The 18036-nt window shown below is 38.5% G+C and overlaps 1 protein-coding gene across 1 annotated transcript in view; it reads right to left on the reverse strand.

The window, feature by feature from the left end:
- Window positions 1–18036, reverse strand: part of col7a1 (collagen, type VII, alpha 1) — an 80679-nt gene that overhangs the window by 19926 nt on the left and 42717 nt on the right. The window contains exons 55-85 of the mRNA XM_057327812.1: window positions 17102–17137; window positions 16337–16381; window positions 16171–16242; window positions 15843–15887; window positions 15695–15730; window positions 15563–15604; window positions 15367–15447; window positions 15252–15287; window positions 14966–15001; window positions 11862–11942; window positions 11730–11765; window positions 10416–10487; window positions 10274–10318; window positions 9595–9630; window positions 9475–9510; window positions 8684–8788; window positions 8362–8427; window positions 7642–7677; window positions 7530–7565; window positions 7401–7439; window positions 7282–7317; window positions 7096–7197; window positions 6722–6931; window positions 6605–6640; window positions 5971–6015; window positions 5778–5891; window positions 5593–5664; window positions 5455–5499; window positions 4582–4617; window positions 3048–3083; window positions 2920–2964 (exon numbers count right to left, since the gene is read on the reverse strand). Coding sequence (XP_057183795.1) covers window positions 2920–2964; window positions 3048–3083; window positions 4582–4617; window positions 5455–5499; window positions 5593–5664; window positions 5778–5891; window positions 5971–6015; window positions 6605–6640; window positions 6722–6931; window positions 7096–7197; window positions 7282–7317; window positions 7401–7439; window positions 7530–7565; window positions 7642–7677; window positions 8362–8427; window positions 8684–8788; window positions 9475–9510; window positions 9595–9630; window positions 10274–10318; window positions 10416–10487; window positions 11730–11765; window positions 11862–11942; window positions 14966–15001; window positions 15252–15287; window positions 15367–15447; window positions 15563–15604; window positions 15695–15730; window positions 15843–15887; window positions 16171–16242; window positions 16337–16381; window positions 17102–17137 — 1794 coding nt within the window. The remainder of the gene's footprint in view (window positions 1–2919; window positions 2965–3047; window positions 3084–4581; window positions 4618–5454; window positions 5500–5592; window positions 5665–5777; window positions 5892–5970; window positions 6016–6604; window positions 6641–6721; window positions 6932–7095; window positions 7198–7281; window positions 7318–7400; window positions 7440–7529; window positions 7566–7641; window positions 7678–8361; window positions 8428–8683; window positions 8789–9474; window positions 9511–9594; window positions 9631–10273; window positions 10319–10415; window positions 10488–11729; window positions 11766–11861; window positions 11943–14965; window positions 15002–15251; window positions 15288–15366; window positions 15448–15562; window positions 15605–15694; window positions 15731–15842; window positions 15888–16170; window positions 16243–16336; window positions 16382–17101; window positions 17138–18036) is intronic.

Here is an 18036-nt window from a genome sequence, read left to right on the forward strand (position 1 = left end):
TAAGATCAAAGATGAAGATTAAATGTCAGTTCACACTAGGGTGGCCATACGTCCAGATTTTGGCCGGACAGTCCGGATTTTAATCCCCCTGTCCGGCGTAGCACGCAGCCTCAAGCCGGACGCTCATTTGTTCTCCTTTTCGAAGTTTTTCTGAATCGGCCTAAAGAAACCCGCTCTAGAACCTTTATTGGGACGCAGCAGCATAGCGCTGTAAGATCTCTGGGCAAACAAATGATTGGTTGTCATTGGTTAAAAACGTAAACAAGCCTCCACGACCATTGACCGACATGTCAGCATGGAAAAACATAAATGTAACCGACGAGCCGCAGGTACGTCTTCCCTTAGGTCATTTTTTCGAGAAGCAACATCACCTCAGGATGACAAAATCTCCACTGCAGAGCTTTGTAAAGTCTATCATGCAGTCAAGCATCACCAGTCATACAGGAGTTTAGACTGTGGAGTGAAAGATGACAAAGAGATCTTTAGTGATTCATCAGCTAAGGGGATGATCTGTGGGAAAACAAAAGCTAAGGCTTTGTGTAAGAATGTCCTAGCGCCCTACTCTGTACATATACATTCAGATTACATCAAATTAAACAATCTGCCTTTTTCAGTGTACAGGTTCATCTCAGTGGTCAGTTTTTGAAACAGACATCACAATGTCTTGAATAAATACAAATACTGTGAACAAACACTTTTTTGCATCTTCTGTTACACATAGGTCTACATCAATATATATCATAGATCAAATTGTCTGGCAATGAATAGAGTAGGCTATTTCAGAATCACTGTATCATGACACCATTGATATGATGGACAAAATTGTATTGTAGTTGCGAGTACAGCAGAGTCCTATGCAATTATTCTTGCCTCACTAAATGCCGCAAAGTGTCCTCCTTTTTGGTGTTATGGAAATGGCCACCCTAGTTCACACTGATCTGAGAAACAGTGAGAAGAGTTTGTCGGATAGAGACAAAAAGCAAATGAGGAGGAAACAACAAATATTATGTTAACTATAACAGCTGAATTCCCATACCAACTAAATTATAAAAAGAGTTATTACCCGCTGCAATTGAGCCCATTTATAACATTATCAACTCGTCAATTAATCTAGGCCATGTCCCAGGACCCTTTAAGATGGCCGTCATTAAGCCTCTTATCAAGAAACCAAACTTAGACCCCAACGAACTAGGAAACTATAGACCGTTTTCAAATCTCCCTTACCTGTCTAAAATACTCGAAAAAGTAGTGTCCACTCAGTTGTGCTCTTTCTTACAAAATAATGACATACACGAAAAATTTCAGTCAGGCTTTAGACCGCATCATAGTACTGAAACTGCGCTCATTAAAATTACAAACGACCTGCTTATAGCTTCAGATAAAGGCAACATCTCACTCCTAGTGCTGCTCGACCTTAGTGCTGCGTTCGATACTGTAGACCATAAAATACTTCTAGATCGCTTACACAATTATACCGGTATTCAGGGACATGCACTACAATGGTTCAGATCTTACTTATCAGACAGACATCAATTTGTCCATTTAAATGGGGAATCATTAAATCTAAGCGCAAGTAAATTATGGATTGCCTCAGGGATCGGTTTTAGGACCCTTGCTATTCTCCATATACATGCTGCCCCTTGGAAACATTATTAGAAAACATGGAATTAGCTTCCACTGTTATGCAGATGATACTCAGCTATATATCTCATCAAGACCAGATGATTCCTTCCAACTATCCAAATTGGCAGAGTGCATCGACGATATAAAGCATTGGATGACTTGTAATTTCCTTCTTTTAAATTCTAATAAAACAGAAATATTACTTATCGGACCAAAGACACGTGAGCAGAATATTTCGGATTATGACCTGCAAATTGAAGGCTGCACTGTTACTCCAACAAATACAGTTAAAGACCTTGGCGTTATATTAGACAGCAACCTGTCATTTAAAAATCACATCTCAAATGTCACAAAAACAGCCTTCTTCCACCTTAGAAATGTTGCCAAATTGCGAAATATTTTATGTGTGGCTGACGCAGAGAAGCTTATTCATGCATTTGTGACCTCAAGACTTGACTACTGTAATGCACTGCTTAGTGGTTGTCCTGCATCATCAATAAACAAACTACCGTTAGTTCAGAATGCAGAGTTCTAACCAGGTCCAGAAAATACGATCACATAACCCCAATGTTATCAACCCTTCACTGGTTACCCATTAAGTATCGTATTGACTTTAAAGTTCTTTTAATCACTTATAAAGCCTTAAACGGTTTAGCCCCTACCTACATAACAGAGCTTCTACCACACTTACAACCCATCACGCTCTCTAAAATCTCAAAACTCCAGACTTTTGATAACACCTAGAATAACTAAATCCACCAAAGGGGGTAGAGCTTTCTCATACGTAGCACCTAAACTCTGGAATAGCCTTCCCGATACTATTCGAGGGTCAGACACACTCTCCCAATTTAAATCTAGATTAAAGCCACATCTTTTCAGCAAAGCATTCACTTAATGCAAAATATGCTAAATAAACCACCGGGAGACTGCATTTATTAGATATTATTTACTAGAATAATCTTGATTGTTCTATAAACACCATGCACTGTGTTGGCTTTACCTTTTTTTTTTACCTGTTTTGTGTTTTTCAGTTTTTCTTATTTTCTCCTGTAAAGCTGCTTTGGAACAATGCACATTGTGAAAAGCGCTATATATATGAAATTGAATTGAATTCCTGTAGAACGTTGCGCAATAGTGCAAAGGTTGTAATATCTAGGGACCCAACATACTGATGAAAACATTTATTCTGTAGTTTGAATACATTGCTAGTCACTCTGGATCAAGGCATTTGCCAAATGCATAAATGGAAATATGTAAAATTCCTGGATCACACTACTATCACACTATCGCACTAACCTTCACACCAGGTGCCCCTGGGGGTCCATTTCCACCCATAGGACCCTAAAACAACACCTAAAGTTAGAAACAGGGTTTTAAATATATGTATTTATACAATAAATAAACATTAAACCTAATGTACATACAGTCGGTCCTCTTATTCCTGGTTCACCTGGATTCCCCTGTGCAAATAAAAAATAGTTTGCTCTGAACAGACTGACATTAATTAGAGCTGGATTCACTTTAGACAGTATACGGTGTCTTTAAATACTGCGTACTTGCATAAGAAATAAAAGCATTTTATACAATGTACTTCTTAAAGGTACCTACTTGCATCTGCAATGAATCATATGTTTCAATATGCAAGTACAAAGTAGTTAAAACCTCTTAAAGTGATACAGTAGTTCACCCAAAAATGAAAATTTTGACCTTTTGTCATTTCGAATATTTATGACTTTCTTTTAGCAGGATACAAAAGAAGATACAGTATTTTAAAGAAAACTGAACAGCACTGGCAAATGAATTTGGGCAAGTTAACAACATTCTTCAAAATATCTTATTTTGTGTTCTGCGGAAAAAATTAAGAGTAAATGATGACATTTTTTTCTTTTTGGGTAAACTATGTATTACTTTAAAATAAAATCGGACAACATTTATACCATGCACAAAGACACACATATGCACACATAAACAGCACACACAGCACTAAACGGACAGACACACTGTATACTTTGACAAGGACAGCACAAAAGACCTTATAACAACAGATAAACACATGGGGCCCTATTGTACACCCGGCATTTTCATTTTCGCCCGACGCAGTTCTCATTTTCCCGTCCTGCGCCGCGTTGTTTAAATAGCAAATGCATTTGCGCTCATTTGTGCGCCCATGGGTGTGTTGGTCTAAAAAAGAGGTGTGCTCAGGCGCATTGTTGGCGCGTTGCTATTGTAAAAGATTATTATTGTGTACATAAGAGAATCGGGACAACCCGTTTAGACCATACGCCCGGGTGCGCCGACCGTTTTCCCATCGTTAAATTAGCAAAAGTGGATTCGGACACGCCCTGAGTGCACCTGCGCCGTGCGCTTTAAACCATGCGCTTAGATCGTGAAAATAGGGCCCATGAACCTTTACCATAAACGCTCACAACACACCACAATACACTCACAGAGACATTTGTGACACATTTCCAAACAGACACACATATTACTATCAAACAAACACACATACAAGCATACAAACATACAGTAAACAAAACACACACAAACTTTATACACACAAAAATGCCCCCCTCCCTCTTCCATTACAAGCAAAGCAGCCAACAGTTGCAGCCACAGAAAACCTACCGGTCTGCCCAGCACTCCTGGGAACCCAGGCAAGCCCTACAGAGAGAAGGAGGAAAGGACAGAGAGAGCACAGAAATGATGGTCCATAGGATGAAAAGAAACAGAACGTGTGGAAGAAAGTGGGATTACAAAAAAGAGAGGAGAAGGAAGAAAGGAGACAGGGTGGTTAGCTGATAGAAGCGTTGCTGAGTTTGTTACTGTTGTGTAGTCTATCTATGGAGCCTCAGGCAAAGAAAGTGCTCACAGCAAGGCCTAGTGCTCACAGCGAATCCCCAGGCTTTCCTACAATGGCAAGCCCAAGAGAGGCTGCCGCTCTGGGTTACTGTTACTCACAGGTAGGCCTGGTGGACTGGCTGGTCCCCTGAAACCCTGCTCCAGAGGAGAATAAATAATAATGTTTGAGTGAGAGCCAAAACTCTCTTACTTCCAAACTAAACTACTCTCCAAAAAATATGAAATCCCAGATATGTTATTTCAATTTAATCACATAAATTCAACGTGAAAGTCAACATTTAAAATTCAAATCACATTCAGTTCACATGAATGAATTAAATAAATGTTAACTGAAGAACTATGATTTATCCTTATATTACATTAATCATTTATGAATGCATTAACTGTACTCTTTTCAATAACTAATCAACATTTTAAAGTTATAAAGTTTACATAAATATTGTAAATAATGATATAAATATAAACACTTGAGTTTATATGCTTTTTATGACTGGTGCTGACAGGAAGCACCAGAAGTTTACTGTATGGGCATTCTCACAGTATTTACTTACAGAATAAAGCCGCATTCCGTAATAACGGCATATATAACCCTATGGCTATACACTTGACCTCATTCCGACATAAAACTTTAGTTTACTAATGAAAGCAAACTGGTCATATAGCCCTATGCAAATTTACAACACAGGGTTTCCAATGTGAACACAGACTCACCATTCTTTAGTCATCTTAGGGCCTATGGCATCTTATAGTTAAAGACTTTGTTCAAGTCTTTATCCGCAAGTATGAGCAACAGTAATAATTATGCTTGCCTTAACAAGCACCAAAAATAACAACTCACAATATTTATTTAAAAAAACATTGAAACAACAGCATCAATATTCACCATGAAGACAATAAAAGCTAATAAAAGCCATTACATTAAATATAAATAATATAAACTGGCAACATAGCTCGTATTAACTAGCTTCTTACCGGCTTTCCATCCTGCCCTGTTTTTCCTGGCTCACCCGGATTTCCCTAAAACAATGAAAAAAGTAATTAAACCTTTTTATTGTTTAAAATAAAAAAGAAGTTTTTCAAATAAAACCAGTAAAGATACTGTTAACTTACTGGGGAGCCGTCTTTCCCGGCCTCACCACTGCCTCCTTTTTCTCCTTTCTCCCCACGAGCACCTGTATAGCCCTGAGAGCAACACAGGACAACTGGTCAAATTACAGCCATGAAGATAGCACATAGCAACACACCTAAATGCTCTAGTCTAGACACTGGCAGTTATACATTCTTAAAAAGCTTACCCGTTCTGCAGGAGGTCCAGAAGGTCCAACTGGACCCGGCTCTCCTCTTATGCCTTGCGGACCGGGCAGACCCCTCGGACCAGGCAAACCAGTCTGAGTGGTGGCAGCATCCCCCTGTGAGAAACAATCACACAAAATAAATACATTTGCACATACACAATTCAAACAAAGAGTTGCACATCATTTTTTTTACCTTTGGTCCCGGAGCCCCCACTAAGCCAGGTAATCCAGCCAGACCCTAAAAGAGAGGCAGTCAAGCATTAACCCCTGTGTGATGTTCATGTTTTTGTTACTCAGGCAATGTTTATGGGTCAAGTAGATCCACAATTTTTTTTTAAATCAATACAGCCATAAAAAAGTATGTAGAAATACAGATTTTATTTTATCCCAATTACAAGCAACATAGACAGTGTAGTAGCATTTGTTATTTACATCTCTTCAATCACATTTATGAAAAAAGTTGCTGTTCGATTTTTATAATAAAGTACTAAAAACCAAAAATATATGATATGGGTGAAAACATGTTTTTATTGAATTATTATAAATGTGTGAGGTCAAAAAGGAAATGAATTGCATCATTTTTATTAGAAGACAATGAATTGCATAATTTCTAGTAAACATCTAAGCTTATGGCCAGTTGGTTGACTTTTACAGGAACTCCAAAAGAATGTATGTTTAAATCCCAATGTAAAAGCAACACTCGGAGATACAAACAGTCAAGCTCTGTGACGGTCATACTTTTATCAGCTACCCCAAATAAAACTGCTTTTTCTTTTATCATAACCTCTTATATTGTAGTATTGTAGAACTCCATGCATTGTACTCACAGCTAGTCCTCTGTCTCCTTTATCCCCTTTCTCCCCCTGCAACAAAGACAACGTTATAGTCTCATTTCTATTCTTAATTTATGACAAGCATCTCTTTAAATTCACAATTTCCTTTACCTTATCCCCAGGCCTGCCAACTTCTCCAAGTTCACCGGCTCGTCCTGGTACTCCAGGTATTCCTGGCTTGCCAGGTTCACCTGCCTGTCCCGGTGGACCCTCTGGGCCTCTTTCTCCAATTGCCCTGCCTGGGGGACCCTGTGGTCCAGGAGGCCCTTTTTCAGCCTGCTCTCCTTTCAGGCCTCGTTCACCCGGAAGACCCCGTGCACCCTACAAGTGAATATGCAAAGGAAGATACGAGAGCAGGTTGTAAAGAGAGTAAAAATGAGGGCGGATGGATGTTCATGTGCTGCTATGAAACAGTTCAGCACTTTGGACAGCACCCCGAGTGTCCGCATGATCTCACTTTACATATGCAAATAGTTATAACTCACATCAGCTCCTGCAGGGCCTCTAGGTCCAGCATCTCCTTTATCACCTTTTGTTCTGTCCTGTGTCAAGCTTTTGTCATCAAGCAATATTTTCAGATTCCTGATCTACAATAGAAAAGAAAGAAAGTGACTTATATAACTCCTTCCAAAACTTTGTCAATTTCAAACTTGTTGATAAATCTCTTATACCTCAATGCCAAATTCTGAAAAAGCTTTCTTTACATCCTGTGACAAAATAATAGAAAACAACATTAGTCATACGGACAGCCGTGCACGGCCGGCTCTGCATGCGCGAGCATATTTCTTACCACTGCAGTCCCTGGTTTACCATCCTCCCCTGGATCCCCCTGTCAGTCAAAAGAGTTCAGGTGTGCTTAGAATTGTCTTTTGTGAGAGCAGTGAACCAGTGAAATATATATGCTTAGAAAGACACTCACCACGTCTCCTTTCAAGCCTGGCGGACCTCTTTCTCCCTACAAGAATTAAATATTGACAGCTTGAGTCATGATGTAAAAAATAACACACTCATACACATGTAAATAAACATACTCTCGCTCCAGCAGCTCCTGGAACACCGGGGATACCCTGATTGACAGAAAAACACGATATATCAATACAATAGTGGGGTCAAAAACAACAGGTATCATGAATATGAGGCAGAAAAATGTTTGGGCTTTATTAAACAAACAATAGATTTTTAAATGGTGCATAAATAAGCCCATGCAAAATCTCATGGTTTTTTAACCTTTTTACTGACAGCAAGGCAAAATGATCCGACTAAAGTAACAGCATTAGGAATTTGAACAAATGTGACCCTGTCTGTGAAAACCAGGCTAGTCTCATAAAATCATAACATTTAGAGATAACAAGCGTCCAAGTTTGATTTCAAGCATTAATTTCACTAAGATTTCAATCTTTGACATGGCCTTACTTACAATATTAAAGATATCAAGGTTATATTTTCACAATATTTGTTATTTATTAATGTTCTTTATCATGTAGAATTATGTAGAAAATAGTGGCTCGGTTTCACAGACAAGGCTTAGCTTAAGACAGGACTATGCTTTAATTAAATTAAACAGTGGCACAAGGGTAGGTTATTTTCAGTTAAGACAGCTCAAACATTAATTTTAGTCTGGGACTAGCCTTAAGCCTTGTCTGCGAAACCGGGCAAGTAAAGTCACAAAAAATGACTTGATCTGGGTTTTCACAGCCACACGTAGGGTCACAAATCGTAAAAATACTCCAAAATGATTTGCGGTTACTTACAGGGGTCCCTGGAGGGCCCTGGGGGCCTGGAATAACTGGAGCTGGCTCCCCTTTAACATAGACCACCTGGTAAAAAGAAAGGAAAAGCAAAATATTGTAGGGCCCATTGCATAAATATAATTCTCCTGTAGCTCACTTGGCATTGTGTTAACAGCTCAAAGGTTGTGGGTTTGATTTCCAGGGGAACAAACATACTGATTAAATGTATACCTTATATGCACTGCAAGTCACTTTAGATAAAAGCATCTGCCAAATGCATAAAAGTAATCTGATGTAACTGGCGGTAGCAAGAAATATATTTAAAAAAACATCAATAACTTACCGGCCCTGGTGGTCCGGTACTGCCGGGAAGCCCGGAAGGTCCAATGGGACCAGGTGGACCACTGGGCCCCCCAATGCCCTGATCGCCCTTTATTCCATCTCGACCCTGTGAAACGATGAGAGAAATAACCAGGATACTAATTAATTTCTTAATTAATGGGCATACATTTGCACACCAAATAAACTCTAATCAGTGAAGAGTTTTTCCCATAAGGCTGCTGACTCATAATTACTGAATGCACTCTGCATCAAGCACAGGAAGCAGAGAGCATCCACGCATTTGGATGTGCACAAGAGTGTTTCTGTGATTGTATGTGATTGAAAACATCCATTTAAATGTGAGTTGTGCTGATAGGAAAATTAGCTGTGTGCCAAGGCCAAACAAGAAGCAAACAAAAAAGGGCACTGATCGAAAGATATGTGATTTACAAAAACTACATTGAGAGTGGAGTTCATGTCAGGCCAGGTGAGCCCACAAACCATATGAAGAAAACAACAGGTGCAGAGATGGAATGATGTGAAATATTTTCAGGGGGCACTTTTAGGATAAGAACAGGTTTTATAAACCCTTTAGACACTTTGCTTGAGTGACTTAGACTCTGTGAAATGCTAATATGACCTTTTTCATATCAAAGCTGTCAGACAAGTCGCAAGTCTTAAATCGTGGAAAAGCATGTTTAAAAAGTGCTTTGTAGTGCCAAGTATGATAAGCTGTGATGGACTTGTCTTGTGTTGTGAAAGGCAGGAAAAGATAAAGCGAGACGTGTAGAAAGATAAAGACAAGAGACTTACATCTCTTCCAGCAGCTCCCGGTTCTCCTTTATCTCCCTGTGAAGGAAGGAAGAGCAGAGGTGATCAGAGGCTAATTATCAAACATTTTAATAGAATCAACACACGAGATTCCGACAATACCTTGCGACCGTCTTCTCCTGGCATGCCGTCCTCGCCCTGAAAAAGTTTGATAGAAAATGAGCCACCAAACACAGACATCTGGATGCGCGTGAGGCGCGTTTTCATAATTCTGTCATCAAGACTTCCTGTAATCAGTGCTTCCTGTTTTGATTTGAGAACTCTCATAATTTCGCGTGGCTCATTCAAGCAGTAATTTCTCAGCTGAAAGCCTCGTGCCGCACTCGGCCCCGTGTTGCAGATATATAACGGGTGCCAACCAGCCTAATATAGCTCCTGCAATTACCACAGCTGGTAAAGCGCTGTGATCAGTCAATCAGAAGAAACTGCAGGACGAGCGGCCTACGTAAACTCAGATTCAGCCACGTAATCTATCTCAGTCAGGTTAAACGAACATTAACGCTTGGCCGACCGAAACTCCTCGCATATTTCAATTACAAACCATTTATAAGGCTAAGTTGCCTCCCACTGAGAGCTCATTAGGGTGCTAAGAGAGGTGATTTATAACAGGCAAGATGGTTTAATCATCTCATTTAGGAAGATTTAACCGTTGTGTTGTGGAAAAGGGCTGTGGTGGGGACACTGGAGCAAATGTAGAGCAGTGACACCTGAATGATGCATTCTGGATTGATCTGAGGAAAAAACTCATACTGGCAGGGAGATGCATATGAGCTATACTTACTGCTTTTCCTGGCAGTCCTGGTTTTCCATCCTCCCCTGATTTACCCTGAAATAAAGCAAAATTTTAGCTCGATGGCACAATGTTTGCCGGGTTAATTAATGTATAGATGGGCTGATTTCTCTTGCACAGTGACGTTACTCACAGGTGTGCCATCGATTCCTGAAGGTCCTAGTGGACCTGGAGGTCCTTGAGGTCCTCTGAGTCCAACTAAGCCCTAATATTTTAAAGATATATATTTTGAGCATTTACATTTCTTTATAAATAAGATTTTGGATAAAGGAATGGATTGCTTTCTAGTGTTTAACAACGGCAACAATATATTACAATGTGTTTCTGCAACTACGGGCACTTTTGACTCTACAAAATAAAAAAAAAACATCAACCCCTGTGAATTTTAAGTTTAATCATCAGAGTCTGTAATACATATAAAACGGTCAACAATATTGCATGGAGTCATTAAGATTTTATATTTGCTATTTGTTACAGGCTCAGTGGTTAGAGCATGGCACTAGAAATGCCAAGGTCATGGGTTCGAGCCCAGTGGATTGCATATAGTCCGAAACAAATGTTTAATACAATGCAATGTAAGTCGCTTTGGATAAAAGCATCTGCCAAATGCGTAAATGTAAATGTAATATACAGTAAACCTTGAAAATGTGCTGCGTAAAGACATGTTGCGGAAATGGCATTTTTGCTAATATCGCAGTTAATTGGCAGCTAGTAAGGTCTACTAGTTTAGACTCTTAGCATCTAATATACATGAATTAAACAGTAATATACATTTATTTTTAAAATGTAGTTCAAAGTACAGAATTACTGAGCTGTATGGTAAGGACACACAATAAATTCTGACACAGAAAAGATGATATTTACCTTATATTTTTGGGATCTTGTGAGTGAGGTAGTTAGGTGGCCTACTCTGTCAGCAATGTGCTCATGTGCTAATTTCTGTTTCTATAGAAACTAGACTTGTTTGTCTTTGATAAAATGTCATAATTAAAGCCAATTTTCATTGTTGCGGTAAGGACTCAAAAGTGTTGGACAGGCACATTTACTTGAAAAAAATCATAAAAATGATCAGTAAATAATACAATTTAAACAAATAAATAAATAAATAAGATGCTGTGAATTAATATGTACATTAAACAAGTCCATTTGAAATAATGTCAAATTGTAATTCAATTAGCTTATTTTACGTATCTTAACATTGTGACCAGAGTTGTGGGACATGAACAAAAATGGTGTTTGGACCCATAACTTTATATTAAATCACATTAATCATTAATTATATATTTTTGTCAAGGTGTGTAATGACACTGTGACTATATCTATAAAGCTTCATATGAAACATTTAGACATAAATCTAAAATTTCACTGCTGGGACTTAAAAGTGTCCATAGTTGCAGAAAGTACTGTATATGTACTGTACAATCGTGAGAAAAAATAAAAGACTGACATCTCTGCCAGGATCCCCTTGTTTTCCTGGCTCACCCTGCAACAATAAAAAAAGCATCAGAGTTGTATTTAAATAAGAAAATCTTTTAAATGAATGTTGATGCAAAGGTGAAGGTGAGACATTTGATCCGACCCGTAATCCAGGAGCTCCAGGCGTCCCAGGTTTCCCATCCTGACCTGATCGTCCATCCAAGCCAGCAGCTCCTCTTTCTCCCTGAACACACATGAAAGAGTCAATATTACTCCAACTCTAGCACACACGCAACAGTCAACATCACTGTCACAATCAATATCAATATCACCAGCATTATGCAGTTGCTAGTTTTCCATGAATATTAACAAGAACAGCTTGACTGAATTCAATCTCTGTCACTAATAGCTTCTTTGTGACACCAGTGCACACGTCACTGCACATAAGCCAAACGCAGCAGCCATTAGCTTAATTAATGAAAGAATCAATGAGGTTAAGTGTCAAAACCTACGGGACAATAATAAAAGGAACAGAGACCCAAAGGTGAGAACACACGAGAACAGAATTACAAGTATGTGTCATAGGATCCTTCACAAATTAATTGGCTATTCGGCTCTATGACAGGAAGCAGAAATCTGCAATATTCCCATAATTACATTTCCTCCAAAAAAGAGGAAGCCACGCTTTTATTCTGTTAAAGATCAAACTGTTCTGCAGACATCCGAAAACAAACAATTGTAGAGCAAGCAACACCTGGTATTTAAACCCCCCAGAGGTTAAACTTGACACAATGAAGTGTGTCACAACTACTGCAGTGAGGAGAGATCCATGACTAAGCAGTTCTATTTATACTTTACTCATATTGCTGCAGCCAGTGTCATCATCTCAGCCATTTTTATTGCTGCCATCTACTGTATGACACCTGCTTGCAAAAGAATGTCATTCGGAGGTCTAAAATAGACTCAAATGGCAAGCATAGATGCTTAGATTTTTTCAATAAATATTAAAGGATGCTTCAATTTGAAATGAAGGATGAAGTAAAAGGGAGACTGATACTCAACTCCTGTCTCAGGGTCATAACGGTGATACAGCAGAATTGTCAATAACTTTCCACTGGGTCACAAATGCTTGGAAATAAATCTACAAATATTATGTTAGTAGCCTAGATTATAAACCACAAGACTCCCACCATCACATACAGCGTGTACTGTATACAGACATACAGTGCATACTCATACATCTATCATCTTTTAAAGGGAAAGTTCACCCAAAAAATGAAAATTCTGTCATAAATGACTCACTCTCTAGTTGTTCCAAACCTGTGTACATTTCTTTGTTTGGTTGAACACAGAGAAAGATATTTGGACGAATGCTTGTAACCAGGGGCGTAGCTACATGGTGGCCATGGGTGGCAACGGCTACCCCTGAATGATGGATGGCCACCTATCTGGCCACCTCTGTTGTGCGAAGCAGTTTTAAGATGCGTGTCGGAGTTTACGGAGTGCTGCGCAGATCATTTAGCGTATGCACTGAAAGTAACGCGAGAACATTACTCTCGCGTTAATATGATGTCATACGCTGACGCACTGACGCAAACAGTCGGAGCGCTATTATCTGAACAGCTGCTAACCTCTTCACTTCGTGACAGTGTACTGCCTGTGTACAATGGAAGTTCATCGCGTCGCGAGCAGAAGGATCAGGGTAGGGTTGCACCAGCCATTCGTAAGTTCTTTCTTAAACGTGAACGTAAAGTCCACACTAGAGGCTTAGTAACTACTACTAGCTAGTTTGTAACTAAATCTGTAATCTGTATGTTATTCGGTTGCACCATTTGGTCTTAAGGCAGAACATAGCTATCATAAGCTCTCCGTAAAGTAATTCGTAGTCGCATAATATGACATTTACCTTCAACAGTCCAATAGCAGCCTTTAAATTCGTGAGAAAAAGTTGTGTTGAAATGTTGTGAATTTCAAAACATTCTTGATTTAAACTTATTTTACCTCACATAATAACGGTAAAATCGGTATATAGAATACTACCTTTCATGAATAACATATTTAAAAGTAAATTTAATAAACAAATGCTGTTTAAAACAATACAGCCTACTTAATGCAATAATAAATGACATGCAATATGGGTGATTTCATTTTACTGCCAACCGCCAATTAAATAAAAACAAGATTATTTCATTTTGACGTGCACAACACAGGCAGATATACACACACGGAGGCGCGCTAGGACGGTTCGTGTTAGAGCAGTCAAAAATTAAATGTCATCACATAATGTTCTCTATTTTAAAAGGATAGTGACTGTAAATGGCAGCATTATCGTGTGTGTAAATCATTGAAGAATGTCGAGTGAAACAAGAGCTTATTCCGTTAGTTCAGAGAGTATGCTATTTTATTCCTACAGTTATTCCTGATAGGAGGCTTCCGTAAATGTTTAGTTTGTATGTAACATTACGCTTCAACTAAGTTGAATGGTGCAACTCAAAAATATTTTGGAGTGCGTAAGTTGTAACTTAGTGCCCGTTTAAGTCAAAACTACAGTAGGCTAAGTTGTAACTTACGCACAGCTGGTGCAGCCGGTGTCAGTAAAATCAGTCTTGTTTAACTGGATTTCATTTCATTCATTATATTTTCGCGAAAGTTTAAATTGGGGTACTGCAATGGGTACTGCTGGTTTATTTTCTCTAAAAAATGCTAACTTACTGCAAATGCTAGCAAATTATTTTAAAATAATGTTAGCACATGAAAGCATTGCAAATAAATTGTTTACTTTACGTTCTTTTTGTATGTTTTTGACCAGCAAACTATGTGTAATGAAGAATTGGTGTTAATTACAGTAGAAGTTAAAGAATTTCTGTCTGTAAGGATTTTTTGGTCACCCTAATAAAATCACTGGGTCTTACCTGGCCACCTCTAAAAAAAGTTCTGGCTACGCCCCTGCTTGTAACCAAACCGTTCTTGGACCCCATTGACTACCATAGTAGGAAAAATTACAGTGGTAGTCAAAAGTGCCCCAGAACTGTTTGCTGTCCTACATTCTTTAACAGAACAAACAAAAAATATATAAAGCATTTTTTCCTACTATGGTAGTCAATGGGGTCCAAGAACTGTTTAGTTATAAGCATTTTTCCAAATATTCTTCTCTGTGTTCACAATTTATACAGATTTGGAAGAACTCGAAGGTGAGTAAATGAATTTTCATTTTTGGGTGAACTGTCCCTTGAAAAAGGTTTTGGATTAAACAATTACTTCTCTTACCTTGTCTCCTGGACTGCCCCTATCGCCTAGGTCACCCTAAGAGCAACAGAAATCGGAATGAGACATGAAGACAATTTCTGATTAAAATCGAAATACCACATTTGTCCAAAATGCTGCTTTAAATAACTGCACAGTACAGTAAACTTCAAACGTGTCATTCAGATTGTGCTATGCTACATTTGGCTCCAGTTTGTATGCGGACATAAAGTCTGACAAAAACAGACAAAAAAAACTAGGTAAATTGGTTAAACTGAAAATAAAGAAAAAAGCAAAGGAAGTCTCTTACTCTTGAACCTGGAAGTCCACGCTGTCCCTCAGGACCCTAAAAATAAAACAGGTTTAGACATGAATCATGTTATCCTTATTCACACACACAGTGTACAAGCTCTTTGTCGACTTACACTTGGTCCTACAGGGCCCGGTGATCCTGCTTCACCCTTCTGACCTTTAGCCCCATGCTCCCCTGGGTCACCTGCCTCCCCCTGGTGTTAGGACAGGAGTATCAAATGACAGGGGCAAATTAAAAGCAGTATCTGTGTGATAGATTTCAAGACTCTTTCAAGATTATGGAAATATAGGAATTACGGAAAAATGTACCTTTTCCCCTCTGTCACCTTTAAATTGTTTCTCTCCACTTATCTACCATAAAGTATACATTTAAAACATTTAAAAAACAAGCATGGATGGAGTTTAGAATATAGATACATGGATACTGAATTAACAGCATACCACATCTCCAGGGGGCCCAGGGGGTCCTGCTATTCCCTGCAATCACCCATAAAGAAGACTGTTAAAGGCGAATTTCCGTAGATGCATGTATTTTCATGTATGCATGCATTTATGACTTGATATACTGTTTGATATATATGATTTTCACCTGGTCTCCCTTTGAGCCTCTTGGTCCAGTTGACCCTGGTGTGCCCTATACAGAACGCAACACTGATCACATGACTATACAAAGAACTAAGCCAACAATAAAATAAAATCTTTACAGATACAGATCGAGGCAGTGATTCATATTCTTAATGTGTAGAATATTAAAATAGCATCAGACAGTGACTATTAACATGTTCTTGAAAATGCAGTTTCTTTAAATGCTATTATTCATAAACATGGTAGAAATATTTAAACACATATTTTTGTGTTGTTCAGTGTGATCTGGTCTGAATAATATTTTAAAACATGGGTGCAGCCACATTTCTTACATTTCGTCCATCTTCCCCTGGATCACCTATGTCCCCCTTTGGCCCAGGCTGACCTGGTTGACCAGGTATTCCCTTAAATGTTAAAGGTCTGATGTTAGTATGTGTACAGACTACAAAGTAAAACGAATTGTATAATCACAGAACAAAACGGTCTCAGTAAACTCACTCTTAGACCTCGCTCTCCTGGTTTACCCGACGACCCTGGTTCTCCCTAAAAGAAAATGGTTATTACATAATAGGCATTTCACAATACTAGTAGTTCAGAATTATTATATATCATATAAAATGTTTTACACTGCCCGTCCCCCCAAAAAAGTTGATCTGCGCTTGCTGCAGTTGGTCAGGTCTAGGTTTAGCAATGTTATGTGCCCAAAGAATGAGGTCAGCTGACTAAACTATATGACCAGGTTATTCCATCAATGGATTTCTTCTTCCCTGATGGCACGGGCATATTCCAAGATGACAATGCCAGGATTCATCGGGCGCAAATTGTGAAAGAGTGGTTCATGGAGCATGAGTCCAGACCTTAACCCCATTGAGAATCTTTAGGATGTGCTGGAGAAGACTTTGCGCAGGGGTCCGACTCTCCCAACATCAATAAAATGAATGCGGAAAAATGCGGAAAAATGAATGCAACTCTGGACGGGAATAAATGTTGTGACATTGCAGAAGCTTATCGAAATGATGCCATGGCGAATGGGTGCCGAAATCAACGCTAAAGGCGGTCCAACAAAATATTATTTTGGACGAGCAGTGTATTTTATATGAAAATATGTAATACTATCTGACTTCTCAAATAATTAGTAGCTTTTGCTGCAGTGCAATTGGTGAAATATACTGTACAAATGAGTAAAATGCTACTGAAATTTGGGTACTGTAACATACTACAAATATACTTCCACATAAAGAAATACAGAAATAACAATCTTACTCCAATCCCATCCTCTCCTTTGTCACCTTTAAGCCCCTAAAGGAACAAAACAATATATAAAAAAATTAAATGGACAAAATGTTACAGATGTTTATAAAGACAAATGTTTTTATATATTATGCTCCACAAATTATAACACTTTAAACCGAAAAGGAAGGAACATTCAGCTCCGTACTGTGAGCATGCATATATGGGTTAGTGTACTGTATAAAGAACAAATGCATAATTTAAGAAAGTGTGACGTACTGTGGCATCTGAAGACAAAAGACACTTTACCTTCACTACTTATTACTTCTGTGAGCCAGACATTAGAAGAAAAAACGTTGGAATGTTAAAAACACAGTTAATAAAGCTTGAAAGTTTATTTCAAAGATTAGCAGCAGCAGTGAATAGAACCACACACGCAGGGTGCCATTTTTACGATTACTCCCTTCAGTGTTTTTATCTGTGCTGAAATATTTAAAAAAAAAACGGATCACCCTGCCACCATTGTGACTATTTATATTTGACAAACGGCCACTATAAAATATCTCAAATAAAGCTGTTTTTAAAAATATAAATAAAAAGCTGCAACGTTATAATGAAAAGTGATGATTCCAGTCCCAGTGCCTTGAATTCAGGCATGGCTTTTCATAGTGTCACCAAGTGCTAATTTCTGAAGTTTATTGAGCACTGAACTGTTGTCATGATGATGATGTCATTGTTTCTACATGCCGGCATAGGGCTGTCAAATGCGATTTATTTATGTATTTATATTTTTTGCAGTAAACTAAGGGCGTTTTCACACCTGTGTATCGATTGCTTTGTTTCGAAACCGGGGGTTAATCGCTACAATATTTAAATTTATTTTAGTTCGGTTCGCATTCACAAGGCAATATTTCCAAACGGACCAAACTTTGTTAATAAAAGTCACGTGCGAGTAAACTCTCATTCGA

Source organism: Triplophysa rosa, unplaced genomic scaffold, assembly GCF_024868665.1.
Source record: "Triplophysa rosa unplaced genomic scaffold, Trosa_1v2 scaffold29_ERROPOS3643519, whole genome shotgun sequence".
Taxonomy (NCBI): domain Eukaryota; kingdom Metazoa; phylum Chordata; class Actinopteri; order Cypriniformes; family Nemacheilidae; genus Triplophysa; species Triplophysa rosa.